The 18,168-nt window shown below is 51.5% G+C and overlaps 1 protein-coding gene across 1 annotated transcript in view; it reads left to right on the forward strand.

Annotated features, from left to right (window-relative positions):
- Nucleotides 1–18,168, forward strand: part of ENPP6 (ectonucleotide pyrophosphatase/phosphodiesterase 6) — a 72,177-nt gene that overhangs the window by 42,211 nt on the left and 11,798 nt on the right. The window contains exons 3-6 of the mRNA XM_008151926.3: nt 6,309–6,420; nt 13,024–13,165; nt 13,939–14,118; nt 17,793–17,930. Coding sequence (XP_008150148.2) covers nt 6,309–6,420; nt 13,024–13,165; nt 13,939–14,118; nt 17,793–17,930 — 572 coding nt within the window. The remainder of the gene's footprint in view (nt 1–6,308; nt 6,421–13,023; nt 13,166–13,938; nt 14,119–17,792; nt 17,931–18,168) is intronic.

An 18,168-nucleotide genomic window follows, 5' to 3' on the forward strand; every position in this document is an offset into this window, starting at 1 on the left:
CGACCCTGGCCCGGAGACTTTCCCGCCTAAAGGCAACCAGCAGGTGCAGAGACGAAACTCCACGTTTGCCCTCATCATGCTTTGCTGTGGCTTCACCACCGACTTCCTAAGCGGAGACTCTGCAGGGGTGAGGTACATGCTTCTTCTCACCCTGGCCCCCTATTAATCCCTTCTGGTGCCACTGAGGCATTTTCATTGAGGTTTTGGAATCTGCTCTAATGGATGAGTTGCTTCTCATCTCCTTTGTCGCCCGGGCTTGCTCTCTGCCCCTGCACACGAGGCCCACCCACCACCCTCTTCTCCATCAGAAGAGCGAGGACGCCAACAGAGGTCTCCCAGCCCCGTGGGCCCTCCTGACCCTGGGGATCAAAGGCCCTGCTGTCCCCCAGGACCTGTTCCCACAAGCTCCTGTGGCTCCGATGCGTTTTCCTGGAAAAGGTTCCATGTTTCTGAGTGAGTTAATTGGCTTCGCTGATTTAATAAGGTCTCTTGAGACATGTAATCAACAATTGTACACCTGCCTTCGATCACAGGAAATGCAGCTCTCAGGACTTATTGTTACAAGATGTGTCAAAGCTGGTGAGCGCTTGCAAGGTGAGCCCTGTGCTCTAGGAAGTGGGGGGAATGTGAGTTTTATGGGATCCCCTTGGTGGTCCTTGGAGAGAGTTGCCAGGAAGCCAGGCTCCTGCGGGGAAGCTGTGGGCATGGCGAGAATGTCCCAGAGCCAGCTACCAGCTGGCCATTGGGACATTCACGTCTCCCATTCGTGGCTTTTCCCTCCTCACCTGTAAAATGAAAAGATTTGATGGAAGGCTGCCATGAAGGCATCCATGGGACATCGCTTGCCTTGTAGACATCATTGATTTGCATGTTTATTTGGACAGTTGTGGCCCATGGCAGTCAAGTGGTGTTGTGATAAAATGGGTATATTAAAATAATTTTCTGATGATGGAAGTTAAGTATTTTGAAGAAATGTCTCTTTATAAAAATATTTTTTATTGATTTCAGGGAGGAAGGGAGAGGAAGAGAGAGATAGAAACATCAATGATGAGCCCTAGCCTGTTTGGCTCAGTGGATAGAGCGTTGGCCTGTGGACTGAAGGGTCCCAGGTTTGATTCTGGTCAAGGGCACATGCCTGGGTTGCAGGCTTGGTCCCCAGTATGGGGCATGTGGGAGGCAGCCAATCAATGACTCTCTCTCATCATTGCTGTTTCTGTCTCTCTCTCCCTCTCCCTCTCTGAAATCAATAAGAATATATTAAAAAGAGAAACAAAAAAAAAAGAAAGAAAGAAAGAAAGAAAGAAAGAAAGATCAATGATGAGAGAGAATCATTGATTGGCTGCCTCCCACATGACCCCTACTGGGAATCAAGCTGGCAATCCAGGCATGTGCCCTGACCAGGAATCAAACCATGACCACCTGGTTCATAGGTCAATGCTCAACCACTGAGCCACACTGGCCGGGTTGAAGAAATGTCTTTTTAATTCATTCATTCCTTCATGTATTTTGCACCAAGGTGCCTGTGCTTAGTGGTGGCCCTCTGGTTGTCTGTAAGTTCCCTGTAACTCTGTTTTCTCCTCAGGGCCTCTGTATGAGGTTGTAGGAGAGGATATTCGCCCAGCCTCAGGTGGGAATATCAGTGGGAAGGTGGACTCTAGACAGAGATGAGACGATGTCCTAAAAATGAACCCTAATTAAGGGTAATTCCCATCCAATTTCCCTGGGAGCCATGAGCAAACAAACAGGTGGTGCAAAGTCAAACCTGCCCTGGGAGTGGCTGTGAAACCAGAATCTCACTCCAAAGCTCCTATTTGTGCTGTGAAACCGAGAGGCCCGGGCCATCGCCTCTGCTTCCCCCCAGATCCCCGTGCAGAGAGGCAGGCACCTTGGAGTGACCTGCAATGACCTCATCTACCCAGACTCCATGCTCCTGGGGAAGCCCCGAAATGGCCTGGAGGCAGCAGCCCCGAGGCTGAGCAATGGGCCCACGCCCACAGATTACACCTGCGGTAGATCCAGAAAGGGGCCCACGGACTCCCGGGCAGAGAACTATCTTGTGGGATCCATACAACACCCCCTCCAGTCTGCTGATTTCCGTCAGATAAACACCAAGGAAAACAAAGCCAAGCACCCGCACTAATTCACGACGCAAAATGAGCCTTGCTCTCTCTAAAACCGCCAGTTCACTTAGCTCATGTCCCATCACACCATGGCTGTCACTTCTTCCTGGCTGCTTTCCAGGTCATTTATTCATTCTGGGTTGGGAGATTAGAGGTAAGGAAAATGCTTCTTTTAAAAAAATATATATTTTTATTGATTTCAGAAAGAGAGGGAGAGGGAGAGAGAGCTAGAAACATCAATGATGAGGGAGAATCATTGATTGGCTGCCTCCTGCACGCCCCCTACTGGGGATCAAGCCCACAACCCGGGCAGGTGCCCTTGACTGGGATCGAACCCGGGACCCTTCAGTCCACAGGCCTATCCACTGAGCCAAACTGGCTCGGGCTGCTTCTCCTCTTGAGACTCCACCAAGGAGAGGCCATTGGACAAGGGAGCAGAGAGATCCCATTTCTCCCATTTCTGTGCACGTGGGTAGGAGTCTAGTCCTGTCTCAGGGCACATGGAGGTATAGCTTCTATTCAAAATAACCGTGTCTGCAGGACTTGCATTCAGCTTATTGATACTAACAGCCCAATCCTCCATGTCTTCCTATAACTATGTTTTATATTTTATATAGATACATCTTCTATATCTATCATTCTTTATATCTTTCTACTGACAACGTTTGTATTAGGTCGGCAGCAGCCTCATACATTTTGTGTTCATTGAGTCTCTTGACTGCATTATTTTCTCTTGTGCTTGATTTAATCTCATGTTTTTAAATTTATCACGGCCCCTATGTACAAAAACCACTGCTAAAGTTGCCAGTAAGAGGCCATGCTGAGCGATTGGCCCGGAAATGAAGTAAAAGTGACGAAGGACGACAAAGGTGGAAAATCAGCGATGGTTATTGCTCTCCAGCCACGCACGTCCCTCCCACCATCGCTCCGAGCTTGAAGAACAAGAACAGAGTGACGGAAGCTGTTAAAGGGCCTGCTTCATTGGAGGGTCTGGAGGCAATGAGGCCACGTTGAGAAGGGCACAGAGCAGACACGGAGAAACCTCTAAGGACCTGGATCGAAGACCAGCCACAGGACCACTCTCCTCTCAGCACCGTGGCGATCACGGCCAAGGCAAAGCGCCTGCAGTGCTGAGAGAAAAGGCTGGACCCACCTACTGTGTTGAATTGACTGCTAGGTCTGGGTGGTTATAATGACGCAAGAATCGTTGTTAATTACGTCAGGTGAAAGCGAGGGGTTAGTCTGGGAGTGCTGATGTGAAGGAATTTTTGGAAACTCCAGATAAGCTGACCGGGGAGGAAAACTACTTGCCAAAGCAAATATTCAAGTTGATAAAAACCTCCCTAATCTGGAAATGAGCGCCTGAAAGGACTTTCATCCATACGGAGGCCAAGTTAATATCAGGTTTCCAGGCTCTTAAGGACAGGAGAGCCGTCTTGCTTGGGGCAATGTTGCAGGATGCAAATTGGAACCCTTGGTGATCCGGCACGGTGGGGACCCCAGGGCCTTCACGCACATGTGTGAGTACACATGCCAATAAGCTGCCGGGGCCCTGAGAAGGCACGCGTGACCCCGCTCCTCTTCCAGGCTGCCCTGCTGGCTTGTTATGCCAGTGAAATGGAGAGAAGGACGTTTGGAGAATAACATACTTATTGCTGATCCTGCTCCTGAACACCTTCCTTTTACTGGTTATCTTCTTCCTAATATCAGAGTGGACATTCTCCCTCGAGCCACCACCTCTTTGAATCAACCAATGGATCAAGGAGTTATAGCAGCTTCACAAGCCTATTATCTGAGGGGACGTTTGCTCAGGCCACCATGCAACCGAGGAAGATGCGAAGACATGGATGTAATGCTGGAAGGATGCTGCCATGATTCTTAAATTAAAATTCATTGTAATTTCTAAAAATTAAAAAAAAACACTCCATAACAGTGTTACAACAGGTCTGCGTTGCCGCACCTTGTGTGTAACGTTACAATACTACGTGTAATTAATCAATAAAAATGTTTTACATCATCTTTTAACCTAGGCAAGTATACATTTCTCAGGCAAACTATGTAACTATGCCAATATTAAATCCAGATTCATTTTAATCCAACAAAGCTTTAAAAGAATATATGATTGATAATATTAACAAACATAATTATTATTAATGCAAAATACTTATGGTTTGATATTAATGTACAAACAAAAAAGGGTGCAGCTTTTTACTTAACGCAATGTGTTAATTGAGTACTTTTGGTCAGCATGCTTGTATAGGTTTCGGGTGTGGGTTTCCATCTTAGAAGATCTGAATATTGCACAGTGTGCCCACCACCCAACGTTAGAACTTCTCAATGCAGTTCGCTTTATCTGCAAAAGCATGGTCAAAATTCCATTGCTTGCAGACTCACATAACCACGTGTGAGATGTGCCAGAAGCAGACACCTGGCCGCGCTGTGTGAGGCTGGTGATCTTTTGCAGGATAGGCGGTGTCTTGCTTGCATTTGGGTTGTTGACCCTGAGCACAGAGCAGACACAAAGTGTGGGCCCACTCCTACCTGGCTGACTCGATATCTTCGAGAGAACAATAAACATTCACAAATTAACCTTCAACTGATGAAACGCAGATATCTTAGGTGCTATAACTGGCCAAGATCCCACTGGCATTTCTTCCAATGATGAGTATTTTCTAAGAACCCATGGGCAGGATTTACTCTTGGGGCCTCTAGCCTGTTCATCCTTCTCAACAAACAAATCTTGGGAAGGCAGCTTCCTGCCTTCTGGGCCTCTCTTAGATACGCTTGCTCTCCCCGCACCCATGATATCAGCCAGAGAGGGATGGCGTGTCCGCGGAGCACTCAGAGCTTGCTCTGGAATGCCGGATAAAGGAATTCTTCTCGGAGGCTGCCCCACCTTCTAATAAATCAGCTGTAACCAGCTATAGACCAGATGGCTACCAGCTGTAACCAGATGTGCCCAGGAGTGGGGTTAATGTGATTCTTGACAGAGACGCTCCTTTCTCTCCACATTCCCAACTTGTCCCACTTTTTACTCACGTCCACCTTGGAAATCATTTTCCCGGGGCTACAGGAAAGCTCGCCATCTGGTCTCCTGACACCCCTTGTCTGGAGCTGCGTTGTGTGGACAGTTCTCCACACGCACCTTATTGCTTCTCACTTTGAACTTTTGCTTCTGCTGCCCTCTTTGCTTGGGATGTCCTTTTCTTTCCCACCTTCACTCCCATACCCCGAGATGTTGGCTAGAGGCAGTCTGTAAGACTGAGCCCAACACGGGCATTCAAGAAGGGCTTCCAGGAGGAAGTGCCCCTTACCACCTCGCCCAGGCTTCACGCAGTACACTGTTTTCCTGTATGTCTCCTCCCCGTGGACTCCTCTCCGGGATGCTCCAGGTGGGAGACCCCGGCTAATAAAGGTCTCTTCCCGCCTGGTCTGAACATGGCTACTAGTTCATAGTAGGTGCTCAATGAATGCACCCAACTAACTCAAACTGAAACGGGCTCAACCGTCTCCTGCCTTAGATCCTGAGAAGGTTGGGTGTCTCTTCCTCAGGGCAACTGCTTCTACCTTCCAGGCGACTGGGGCAGAGGAGCTAAGGCTATAGCAGCCCCTAACATCTGAGTGCCTTTTATTCTACTTCATTTGGGGAGAGGCAAGGTCACGGCTCAGAGTCCTTGCGTTCACTCGGTGATTTTTAGGCTTGCTAGTTTAGTGCAGTCCCTCTACGTCCAGCCAGACTAGTGAAATGCTTACTTATTTTATGATTCCTGGACTAATCAGATAGTACCTAACACCCGATTCTAGAATAGGCAGTGGTACAAGAGAAGAATCAGTGGTTATGAAAAAGTCTACAGGAAAAATGTTTTAATTGAGACATTTCTATGTACTAATTAATTTTTTTGTTTCAAATGTGGGAATTGAGAGAGACAGTCATTAACCAATTTCTGCTAGTCCCTGTTAGGGGTCACTGATGTTGAATAGGAATGACATTTGAGAATTTCTGCTCCAGTTAAACAAAATTACAGTTAAATATGCCACTTATCAGCAGTAAGTTCTTTTATTTCTTGAAAATGAACAACACCAATTTTTTTTTTTTTTTAACTAATGGAGCTTACATCCTGAAATAGGCTCGCCACCCTACCTCAGTCACTGAAGAGACTAACCATTTACCATCTCTTTCCTTCTTAGGCTGCGAGGTTGAGATTCTTGGTGTCAGACCCACTTACTGCCTGGAATATAAAACTTCCCCGACGGATATCAATTTTGCCAACGCCGTCAGCGATGCTCTCGACTCCTTCAAGTAAGTGCCCCAGGTTCTTAGCCATACCGTCGTTCTTCCTTGTTTCCAGGAGCAAAGATAAATGCTAACGTGAATGTAGAAGGCTTGGTGTAGGTGGAAGGTAGGCCGTGATTTGGTGAATGCTTGTATCTCAGAAGATATCAACAAGTATGTGGCCAAAAGGGAGGATCTGTGGTGAAATAGGTCTGGGAAATGGCTCTACCCTCTTCTTGGAAATGTACAAAGCAATGAGCATATCAGAACATAGAACTTTAGCTTCTTCTCTCCCGTGAAACCATAACACGCAGTTTGGAAAATGCAGTAATTAGTAATAGCACATGCAAGTCTGTCAGGGAATGTGACCAACAAGACAAGTCAGGACAAAGCCTCAAGATCGTCTCAGAAATCACTGGACGTGGAAGAAAAGATGGCTAACCAGTGGGGTGGTCTCCATGAAAAATCAGCCACCAAGAGGCTGAGGATATTGGGGCTCTCATGTTTCCAGGGCTGGACATGGGGTCACCATGGCTACTGAAGGGGCCTCTTGGGCGGGGTCAAGGCAGAAGACCCGTCATATTCAGAGTGTAGATGGGTCTTCCATGGAAGGACTTTCATGCAGGGCAGCTCCGTAGAGCCATCACGCCATAGGCACTGGCCACGGGACTGTACCTCGGGTAGCATCGGCCAAGTATGAATCCCATTCTTGCCACCAGCACCGCAGGCGTCATGGGGAGCAGCAGTGACCCCCTCAGAGCCGACAGGAGGAGACAACAGGCTTGCCTTTGCTGTCTCTTAGAGTGATTCCACCTCCACGAACGTCTATCAAGAGGGCGTTCTGGGCACGTAAGGGTTCAGGCTCTGATCGACAGATTGGGGAGAAAATAGGTTTAAACTTCTTAAAAGTTGAGAAGGAACAAAGTGAAATTTTAGGGTATTTGCGGGTGGTGGTGGTTGGGGGGACATGGAGGCAAAGGGAGAGGGATTGGAGAAAGTCACCTGTAAGTCAATATTCTCCACATGAGTTGTAACTCGGATGTGCCATGTGATCTGTCTCCTGCCTACTCTGCTGTCTTTCTTGCCCACAAATGCTGGAAGACCACCCACATGACGAACTGGAATGTTGTGTGGGCAGCCTCGTTTGTGCAAACAAAGCAGAGTGGCGCGGCAGGCATAGCAGAGGAGCTGGAACTTTCGATGGGTCTCTGTCTGCATGAGGCTGTTTCCAGCATGCACAAATGCTAGCGCTCCCTACAGCCCACCGCCTTGCCAAATAGGAAAATGTGGAACACAGTTGTCACACAAACACCTCCCAATAATGCAACACTGTTTGGCATGGGATCTTTTTTGCATCCATCTTGTCGTGACAGCTGAGTGGTCTCCCACTGTGCACTGCCCAGGGAGAGAAGCACTGTACACACAGCCACGGGGATCCCAGCTCAGCGCTGGCCTGCACGCTGGCCAACCAGGCAGCCCTCCCTGACCCGAGGCCCACCTGATGCTGGAGGGACAGTGCTCTGTGTCCTGGAGAAGTGTGTTTCCGCTTCCTGTTTCTAGGGAAGTTTTTCTTTTTTCATTTTCAAGCAACATGGCGCAGCTATGGCACCTGGGAGGCACAGCTTTACCGTGGAGCACAACGTTCGGAGACGGGGAGGATGGTGTTTTGTTGTTGTCGTGGGTAGTGGTGGTGCTGGCGGTGGTAGTGATGTGCGTACACGTGTGTGCGTGTGTGTAGAAAGGCACTGGGCTCCTGTAGAGAGCAAACATTATAAAGACCCGGAGGCCCAGGAAAGTGGCCCCAAGCTCGGCCTCCACGTGGGGATTCTGGGCTAACACATCACCCAGCATTGCAGGCGTCTCTGTAGGCGGCCTTGGCCTCCAGGGCATGGCGTTCACATGGCCCGCCACGTGAAGGATGGCCTGGCGCCTGGTGGCGAAGGCCTGAGCAGGATGGAACCAGGCCAGTGCAGCCCCATGGGGGCTCCTCATACTGCAGAAGCTAACAGGGCCACAGAAACGGCCCCTGGGATAGGCGTAGAGAGAGGGATCTACTGTCCCCAAACCAGTCAGGACTTAACCTGAGAGAGGGGAAGCAAAAGCAGGGGGAGGGGGAGAGATAATCGGCCAGGTGATGCTTACTGCCCTCGGAGGACAGTAGGATGACTTAGTCTCACCCCAAAGAAGAAGGGGAAACCTCTTTCAACCGGTCTCCGCACTACTAGAACACATCTCGTTTCCTTCTCACAGAGCAGAATAAAGGACCGGCAGTGGTGAGCCAACATTTGTCCCATTTAGAACAGTCTGCAGGCCAATGTGCAGCGGCTGAAGGAGTACCGCTCCAAGCTCATCCTTTTCCCCAGGAAGCCTTCGGCCCCCAAGAAGGGAGACAGTTCTGCTGAAAGAACTCAAATTGGCCACACAGCTGACTGGAACAGTCATGCCCATACGGAATGTCTACAAGAAGGAGAAAGCCAGGGTCATCACAGAGGAGGAGAAGAACTTCAAGGCTTTTGCCAGTCTTCGAATGGCCCGTGCCAATGCCCGGCTCTTTGGCATCCGGGCAAAAAGAGCCAAAGAAGCTGCAGAACAGGATGTTGAAAAGAAAAAATAAAGTGCTGTTGGCAACTTGTGATAAAAAAAAAAAAAGCATGTCAGCGAAGGGCCCACGTCAGCCAAGATACTGTGCGACTGTGCAGAAGCACTGACCCGCTTCCTGTTCTGACCTGGGCATCGCCTCCAGTGCTCATCACGCTTTACCGACCCGAGTCATACTCTTGTCCGTTCTACCTTTGCGCGTGGACAGCTTCAGCGTGGAGGGAGGGGAGGAGAACTGATGCCATCAATGTCCACCTGCTAGGATTGTGTCAAAGCTCAATTGCCAGCGACCCATTTTGCTCTACGCGTGGGCACTCCACAGGTGTTCCCCCTCACCCCACCCCTTACAAGAGAGCCCTCTGACTGACAGCTGAACGCGTGCCTCCCACGACTCAGTGGGACCAGAGCCCAGTCCTCTCCATGGGGTGTGGGACCCTGTCTTTCGGGGCCTCTCCTGAGTGTGAAGGGAGTGACATCTGCTTCTGAGGCAGTGCTCAGCCCTCCCGTCCACACGCACAGCTGCTGGAGTGGGAGCAGGCGGGGAGGGCCATGCTGGGCCTGGGCTCGTGCGGGTGGCGGTGGCACGGAGGCCTTGGAGGTCTGCTCGCTGTCTCCTGTGCTCAGCGACACGCAGCCCTGCTCGCCAGTACTTTGGTGCCTTGACACCCCTCAAGGGGACACCCCGGCACCCCTGCCCATAACATCCCTGTCTAAAAAGAGCAGGTGAGATCCACATTGCTTAATGCATCCCCTAGAGGTCCTGTTTGCAGGATGTTTGTGCTTTAGTGGCAGGGGAAGGTGCGTGATGTGGAGCCCAGCAGCCCCAGGAGCTGGGTGGGTGTGGGTGGGGGAAGGTGCGTGATGTGGAGCCCAGCAGCCCCAGGAGCTGGGTGGGTGTGGGTGGGGGAAGATGCGTGATGCAGAGACCAGCAAGCCCCAGGAGCTGGGTGGGGTGCGGGCGGGCAGCAGCCAGGAGAGCGGGCAGACCAGCCTGGATGCCCGCAGGGGCCTGGACGCTCCCACTGGGCCGGGAAGACTGACCACGCTGACCTCTCAAAAGGTCGGCCAATAACGCGGGGCCATGGGTGCGGTGAGGCCAGGCTGTGGCGACAGCTTCCGTGTCCTGGTCATTGTCCCTCCTCCCCATGGGCCCCAGGAAGAGGGGCAGGAACACAGGCTCAGCAGACACTGGTGTCCCCTCCCTGCCCGACACACGGCAACGCCAACGCGACGCATGTCTGCGTGGAACAGAGACATGGGTGCCTCCCTTTTGCTGTGTGGCAAGCACGTTCCAAACACCAGCTCACTCAGGGCCCAGGTGGGAGGCTCTGAGGAGGCTTTTCAGACGGGAAACTGAGGCGTAGAGCTGTTAGACCTCCGGGTTAGTAAGAGAGAAGCTAGAATTTGAACTCAGATGTGTCTAGTTCTGGGTGCCCATCCAGCATAATTTCCCTGATGAAAACTTCGTCATGTGCTCACTGCATGAGTATCTGAGAATTACGCAACAGTTCAGGTTAGTTCCTTTCCGAGGGACTCGGGAGACGACAAGACGGGGTGAAAGGAGACTAGAAGAAACACGGACGAAGAAAAGGATGGTCGAGAATTACGGGATACAATTATTGTAAGATGCAGAAATGCTTAATAACGTAGAGGACCATCACACCATAATCGCTATCAGAGAAAAGCAGTTCCATCCTGTAAGTCTCCAGCAGGTTAGCAGCTGCGCTTCTGGCGTCTGGGCGCTAATCCGTAGTTCAGTCTGGGAGCGTAAGCAAGATTACTAGGCGCCGCCTTGTACCACACTGCAAGGAAGGGGGGGGGGGGGGTTACTTTTCTGGCCTTATCTCTAAGTTTTGGATTGCTTTTGTTAACCGTCAGTAATGTCCACCATTCCTTGAAATTGCCTCCACTTCTCTCGCCCTAATTCTCTTTCCAACCCTCGTCAGCAAGGAAAATGAATGTGGCATTATGAACTTTTTACATTGAAAAGAAATCTGGACAGAATCCTGAGGTGATGGGGGACCGGAGTGTCCCTGAAACCCCGGGACGAGGGGCCCCTTGCAGCTCTCAGGTAACTGGGCTGATGGCCACATGTCCTGGCACTGTTCCTGGACCTTCAAGCCATAAATAGCCAATAACAGACCTGCAGACATTCCCACCCATCGCTCCTCACCCGAGCACTCCGTGACAAATGAGCTGACCTGTGATGGAGACCAGGCCCAGGTGGAAAACAGCTGGCGACCAAGAATTTGTCAGCTCGACTCCAAACAGGCGAGAGCTCTCAGCCTGGAAGACGTGGGTCCCTAATGAATCAGGGAGACCCCAGCATCGAAGCCTTTCACGCAAGGCACGTGCATAAATCCCGGACGCGCAAGCACCCCGAAGCCGGTGTTGCCGGCATCTGGAGTTGACAGCTTCCTGACACGAAGCCATCAGGTACCTCTGCGAGAAGCCCCGGCTGTCTGATCACACGGAGATTTGTGGATGTGGCAAATAGTCTAAGAGAAACCAGCCCAGTGGCTGCGGCGGTGAAGCGAGGTGTCTAAGACGAAATGACCTAGAAGCATTTCATTGAACTTGATTGCAATCCCGGTTGGGAACTGTTCCCCACATACAAGCCCCACCCTGGAAGGGTGCACACCAAAATACAGGACACACAGTGCAAGCCGCACATCTGGGATGCTGCCTACACAAGGGCACAACACAGCTACGTGCTGAGGCTTACCTGAGGGAATGACCTTTCTGGAAGGTTCTGTACATTCAAACGTAGCGGTGGAGGAAGCACCATCACCCTTCACTGTCATGAGCTTGGGCCTCCAAGAGATTTAGGAATAAGTGAAAATGCATCAGGGCCAGCAAGAGGTCCACCCGCCACCGACACACTTGGAGATCTCAGTGACTTGTTCTCTGCTGTCTTAGACCGAGGGAGTGAGGGTTGGCCGCTCACACGTGAGTGTGACGTGTGATAACACCATTTGTGTGAAACACATAAATAACCTGACCCAACCCCCGTTGTGTAGGACGGTGGTCATGGCATCTGTAAAGAAGGGCCAATTTATTTTTGTTCTAAAAAGAGAAAAGTGGCCCCGGCTGGGTAGCCCAGTCGGTTAGAGCATCGCCCCAATGTGCTAAGGTTGCGGGTTCGATCCTTGGTCAGGGCACATACAAGAATCAACCAATAAATGCATAAATGAGTGGAACAACAAATCGATGTTTCTCTCTCTCAAATCAACAACAAAAAATTTTTTTAACATATTTTATTGACTTTTTACAGAGAGTAAGGGAGAAGGAGAGAGAGTTAGAAACATCGATGAGAGAGAAACATCGATCAGCTGCCTCCTGCACACCCCCTACTGGGGATGTGCCCGCAACCAAGGTACATGCCCTTGACTGGAATCGAACCTGGGACCCTTCAGTCCGCAGGCTGACGCTCTATCCACTGAGCCAAACCGGTTTCGACTCACCAAATTTTTGATAAAGTAAAAATAAAAAGAGAAAAAAAAAAATTTTCACTTACCTTGAAAGCAAAACCGTGACGCCCACCTCAGGGCCGGTAGTAGATCAACAACACGGCGTCAGTAAGCGGTGGGCCCCGTGGCAAGTCCGACCACAAGGAAGAGAGACTGTTACCAACCGAAAGGGGTCCACTCACTTGTGTGTCACCAAGGTGCTCAGGACCGGCGTGTCCTATTGCTCAATTCCTGCTTCTCCCCACAGATCCCACCCTGTTCATTTTTCAACATAGATTCTGCATCCTTTTGTTTATTTTTTACGTTGCATATTATTCTGTACCCGTTTCAGAGGCACAGCGTAGTGGTTAGACCATCATGTCCTTTAGAGAGTGCCCTTCCCCCCCCCCCCCGATATTCCAAGGACCCCCATGTCCATATCGCCTTGTCATTTAGAGCTGTCAGCCTTGCCGGCCCTCAGGGCGGGTTTGGGGACGCCGATGCCTGCCTGGGGCCTGGGAGCGGGGTGAGAGTGGAGACATGGGGCTGTTCTCAGCGCTAACTCTCCCCCTGCTGCCCCCAGGAGTGGCCGCGCCGACCTGGCTGCCATATACCACGAGCGCATCGACGTGGAGGGCCACCACTACGGGCCCTCGTCGCCGCAGAGGAAAGATGCCCTGAAGGCCGTGGACACCGTCTTCAAGTACATGGCCCAGTGGATCCAGGTGACCCAGAGCAAGGCCCCGGCTGCCCTCCCTCCTGTCACTCTCTGTCTGTCTCCTTGACGGTCACACCCTCAGCATCATCTCTCCTGCTGTGTCACACCCCTCAGCACCGTCTCTCCTGCTGTGGAAGCTGACAGGCCAGCCCCAGGCCGTGATGGGTCTCTCTTCCTCTTCCTCACACGCCCCTCCTCGGGGGACCAAGAGACCCCTTGTTTTACAGCCAGGCCCCGGGGGCGGGAAATAACGCAGACGCATGGTCAGCCCGCTCAGCCCTCAGCGAGATGGCTGAGATGGCCGGTTCTGCACCAAAGCCAATGCCTGGGAGCCAGGCTGGGCTCTGTCTCTCCTTTGCCACGGCCTGGCTGAATGACTTCAGACATTCTGCACATCCGTGATGGGAGGGGCAGTTCTATTACCATGCGAGTTGGCTGAAAGAGCCAAAGATGACAACAGTGAGGTCACTTTGCTGGGTGAAAGGCCCGTATGTGATGTCTCTAGCACCGTTGGAACGGGGATCAGTGTCCGCACCCTCCCCAGAGTGCTTCTGCCAAGTGTGAACTGTACCTTCAGGAGGGGAGCAGACGATTGAATTCAGACTTGGTTACGTGTCCTTTCTTCTATAGAGTGTAGCTTAAAATACCTCCCCTCCCCCTCCTCCTCTCCCTTCCCTCCTCCTCCCCCTCCCCCTCCCTCTCCCCCTCCCTCTCTCTCTGCCTCCCCCTCCCTCTCCCCCTCCTCTCCCTGCTGTGATGACCGCCTTTGTCCACCCACAGGAGCGGGAGCTGCAGGACCAGCTCAATGTCATCATCTTCTCCGACCACGGGATGACTGACATCTTCTGGAAGGACAAAGTGATTGAGCTGAAGCAGCACATCAGCCTGGGCGACCTGCAGCAAGTGAAGGACCGAGGGCCCGTTGTGAGCCTCTGGCCGGCCCCGGGGAAACACGCGGAGGCAAGCGGCACACGGCGGGGAAGGGAGGTGGGCGGGGGAGGGGGGGGGAATGGAGCCCGGCCACCACTCTGTGCTTGACCTTTGTCCTGCCACAGCTGGTGACCTCCATCACGGTTTCAGCCTCCCCTGCCTCTGTTTTCCCTTCTCTAAAATGGGTGTGCTGGGACCCAGCGCACTGAGCGTCAGCGGCAACTGGAGGAGAGAAAGCGTGGACAGTGCTTCGCAGGCTGAGTGCTTAGCGCAGGGGTCCTCAAACTATGGCCCGCGGGCCACATGCGGCCCGCCGAGGACATGTATCCGGCCCGCCGGGTGTTTTTGCCGCCGCTGCCTGTCCTGCTTAGCAGCCGACTTAGCAGTGTGCATAGGAATTTGTTCATAGTTTTATTTTTAAACTATAGTCCGGCCCTCCAACGGTCTGAGGGACAGTGAACTGGCCCCTGTTTAAAAAGTCTGAGGACCCCTGGTAGCCCTTCCCGGGCCTGGTGCTGGCCCCGGGCGGCACCTGCCGGGCAGTATCGGGTGCAGATGCTCTTTCTCGGGAGCAGCCCCGTCTGACTGTCCGCCAGGGGCCTGGAGACAAGCAGGTGGATGCCCTGCTGAGGCCGCGTGCGCTGTGGTCAGCTTCAGCTCAGGACCCACTCTGCAGGGGTCCCATCCCGCTCCCCATAACCCGGCATCTTCCTACCCAGGCCCCCCTGTCCACGCAGAGCAGCTTCCGCTGGGGCTGCTGGAAAGCACAGGCGCGTGCTGGCCGCTGCACGGACGACGCACGTGTCACATATGATCATCACCATCAAAGCGGGGTGCTCCCAAGGGGAGTGGCTGAGTTCCCACACGTGCAGATGTGGCATCACGCCCGCTCCCCGCATCGCTGCCCTCCGGGGACCCAGCACCCTGAGATCACAGGCCTCTACCCACCCTTCTCCCCAAACACCAATTACATCTGGAGAACTTGGTGCTGAGTCACCCGGGGAAAATGAGGAGGAGCAGGGGGTACCGTTGGGTGACCGCTCGGCCCCACATGGCCTGGTCGCCTCCCAGTGTAGGCTTTGGGGCTCCTGCCGGCTCCCAGAGAAACTGCTCTGGGCCAGGACGAGTGGCTGCGGCCTGTGGAGGAGCCAGCCGTGGGTGCCAGGAGTAGGCCTCGGCGGGTCTGGTGCCTCCCCCATGCTCACAGCTGCGAAACACTGGCCGACCGGTGCTGGGAGGTTGCTGGTGTGGATGGAGCGCAGGGGTGGACTGGAGAGCTCCTCTCCCCTCCCCACCCCCACCCCATCGAAGAGCCTGAGAGCTGTCAGTGTGGGGCTGAGGGACCCAGTGGCCCACAGCCCACCCTCCCCAGCTCTGCCCCGTCCCCCGGCGGACATCCCTTTTTCTCAGGAAGGGACGGCGTGTTTGCACAATGTCCCATGAGCTCCCCCTACACGAAGTGGGAAGACTATCTCACACAGGGGAGGCGCCACCGTAAATGCTTCTTGCAGAGATGGAGATGGTCTGTTTCCCTGGCAGGGAAGCTCTCCGCACCTCCAATTTGGCGCTTAGGCGACCGCAGCTCGCGAGCTGGGAAGCGCTCCTCCCGACCAGGCGGCTGCCAGCTGCCTAAAGCAGTTGGTAGATTATCCACAAGTGGGGGCCGTGTTTGGGTGACAGTCTGTCACGTGATGGACACAACCGTGTGTGAGACCCGCGCTGTGTCATTGGACTTTCTCCCCTTCTCCCCAAAGCTTCCTGCAAAGGCACCCCACTTCCCTAGAGTGTGGACTATCGGAAACTCACTGCCAAACAGCCTGAGGGCTAATTAATTTCAGAGTCGAGTGGATAAACTCCAATTTACAGTCAGTTCCTCGGCGTCAGCCAGTGGGTTTTCATTTTGGCCAGAAACATGTGAGCTGCTGCTAAATAGGGGAGACGGGTGCCGAGTTTACATGTCAGGTCATCAGGAAACCAGTAGTGTAGTTAGTGGCAAACTACTGGTACTTTTTTTTTTTTAAAAATATATTTTTTTATTGATTTTTTTACAGAGAGGAAGGGAGAGAGAGAGAAAGTTAGAAACATCGATCAGCTGCCTCCAGCACGCCCCCTACTGGGGATGTGCCCGCAACCAAGGTACATGCCCTTGACCGGAATCGAACCTGGGACCTTCCAGTCCGCAGGCCGACGCTCCATCCACTGAGCCAAACCGGTTTCGGCACTACTGGTACTTTTAAGATTCGAGTGTAGGTAGGACATGCTCTAGGTCCGTGGTCGGCAAACTGCGGCTCTTTGGCCCCTTGAGTGTGGCTCTTCCACAAAATACCACAGCCTGGGCGAGTCTATTTTGAAGAAGTGGCGTTAGAAGAAGTTTAAGTTTTAAAAATTTGGCTCTCAAAAGAAATTTCAATCGTTGTACTGTTGATCTTTGGCTCTGTTGACTAATGAGTTTGCCGACCACTGGTCTAAGTCAAGTCAGAGAACAAATCTTCTTTCTTTGGTTGTGGTGGTATCCAATTTCTCATTCTCTCTTTAATTTTACTTTAGCATTTTTGACATACATAAGCTTTTGTAATTTGTTCATTTGTTATTTAGTAGTTACCAAAAATTATTATAAAATGTGTGTAAGGTATAAAGGATAATATTAGGACAGCACCTTACACTGAGTGGCCAGATTATTATGATCTCTGAACGAATAATAATCTGGCCACTCAGTGTATATCCTATATAATAAAAAGGCTAATATGCAAATTTGTCCCCTCGACCAGGAGTTCTACCAGCAGGCAGGCCAGCCAACCGCCCATGTCCCCTCCCCCTGGCCAGGCTCACCGGACCCCACCCATGCACAAATTCATGCACCAGGCCTCTAATATATATATATATATATATATATATATATATATATATATATATATACACACACACACACACACACACATATATACCGAGTGGCCAGATTATTATGCGTTCAGAGGTCATAATAATCTGGCCACTCAGTGTATATTCAATATACTGAGAAATAGCACAGTATCGTTACCTGTAGGAACTCCTGTGTGCCCTTCTCAGACCCCATCACCTGTGCAGCCTCCTCAGAGAAAGCCACTATCCTAAATTTCAAGTGATCATTTCCCTAATTCTCTTTATAGTTTTACCAAATACGGTCATTAGGTTTTGTAGTTATTTGAACCTTCTAAAATAGGAAAACTCTTGTCTGTATTCTTCTGCAACTTGCTTGTGTGTGTGTGTGTGTGTGTGTGTGTGTGCGCGTGCATGTGTGTCTCAGACTGAAATTCAGGTGTTCTGTGTTGCTATAATCCATTTCCTCTTCATTGCTGTATAATATTCCACTGCCATTACCCCCTCGACCCAGGTATCCCTTCCACTGTTGCTAGACTTTGGGGCTGCTCCAGTTTGCAGTACGTGTCCCTCTACAGACCTGCAGGCGCACATGTACCGGGGTTCTCACGATACCCCTAGGTCATGGGCATGCGGATCTCCAGCCTTACTAGATGAACCCCCTTGTTTTCTGAGACATATAGAAGTTTCTCTTTCTTACGTAGTCAAGTCTATCAGCTGTTGGAGTAATTTCTTTTTTTCCTTTCTTTTTAGTCTTATAAAGTCTCCCTCTCCTCCAGGTGCATTAAATATTCACATCCATGTGACAAAGAGACTGCAGCCCCAGTCACCCCCGGTTTTCTTTGCAGATATACAGCAAGCTGCGAACAGTGGAACACATGACCGTCTACGAGAAGGATGCGATACCGAGCAGGTTCTACTACAAGAAAGGGAAGTTTGTCGCTCCACTGACCTTACTGGCGGATGAAGGATGGTTCATAACGGAGGTAATTATAAAACAGACGACAATTTATGCATTAGACCCCTGGTCGATAAACTGTGGCTCGCGAGCCACATGCGGCTCTTTGGCCCCTTGAGTGTGGCTCTTCCACAAAATACCACGGCCTGTGTGAGTCTATTTTGAAAAAGTGGCGTTAGAAGAAATTTAAGTTTAAAAAATTTGGCTCTCAAAAGAAATTTCAATCGTTGTACTGTTGATATTTGGCTCTGTTGACTAATGAGTTT

Source organism: Eptesicus fuscus, chromosome 8 (genome assembly GCF_027574615.1).
Source record: "Eptesicus fuscus isolate TK198812 chromosome 8, DD_ASM_mEF_20220401, whole genome shotgun sequence".
Taxonomy (NCBI): Eukaryota; Metazoa; Chordata; class Mammalia; order Chiroptera; family Vespertilionidae; genus Eptesicus; species Eptesicus fuscus.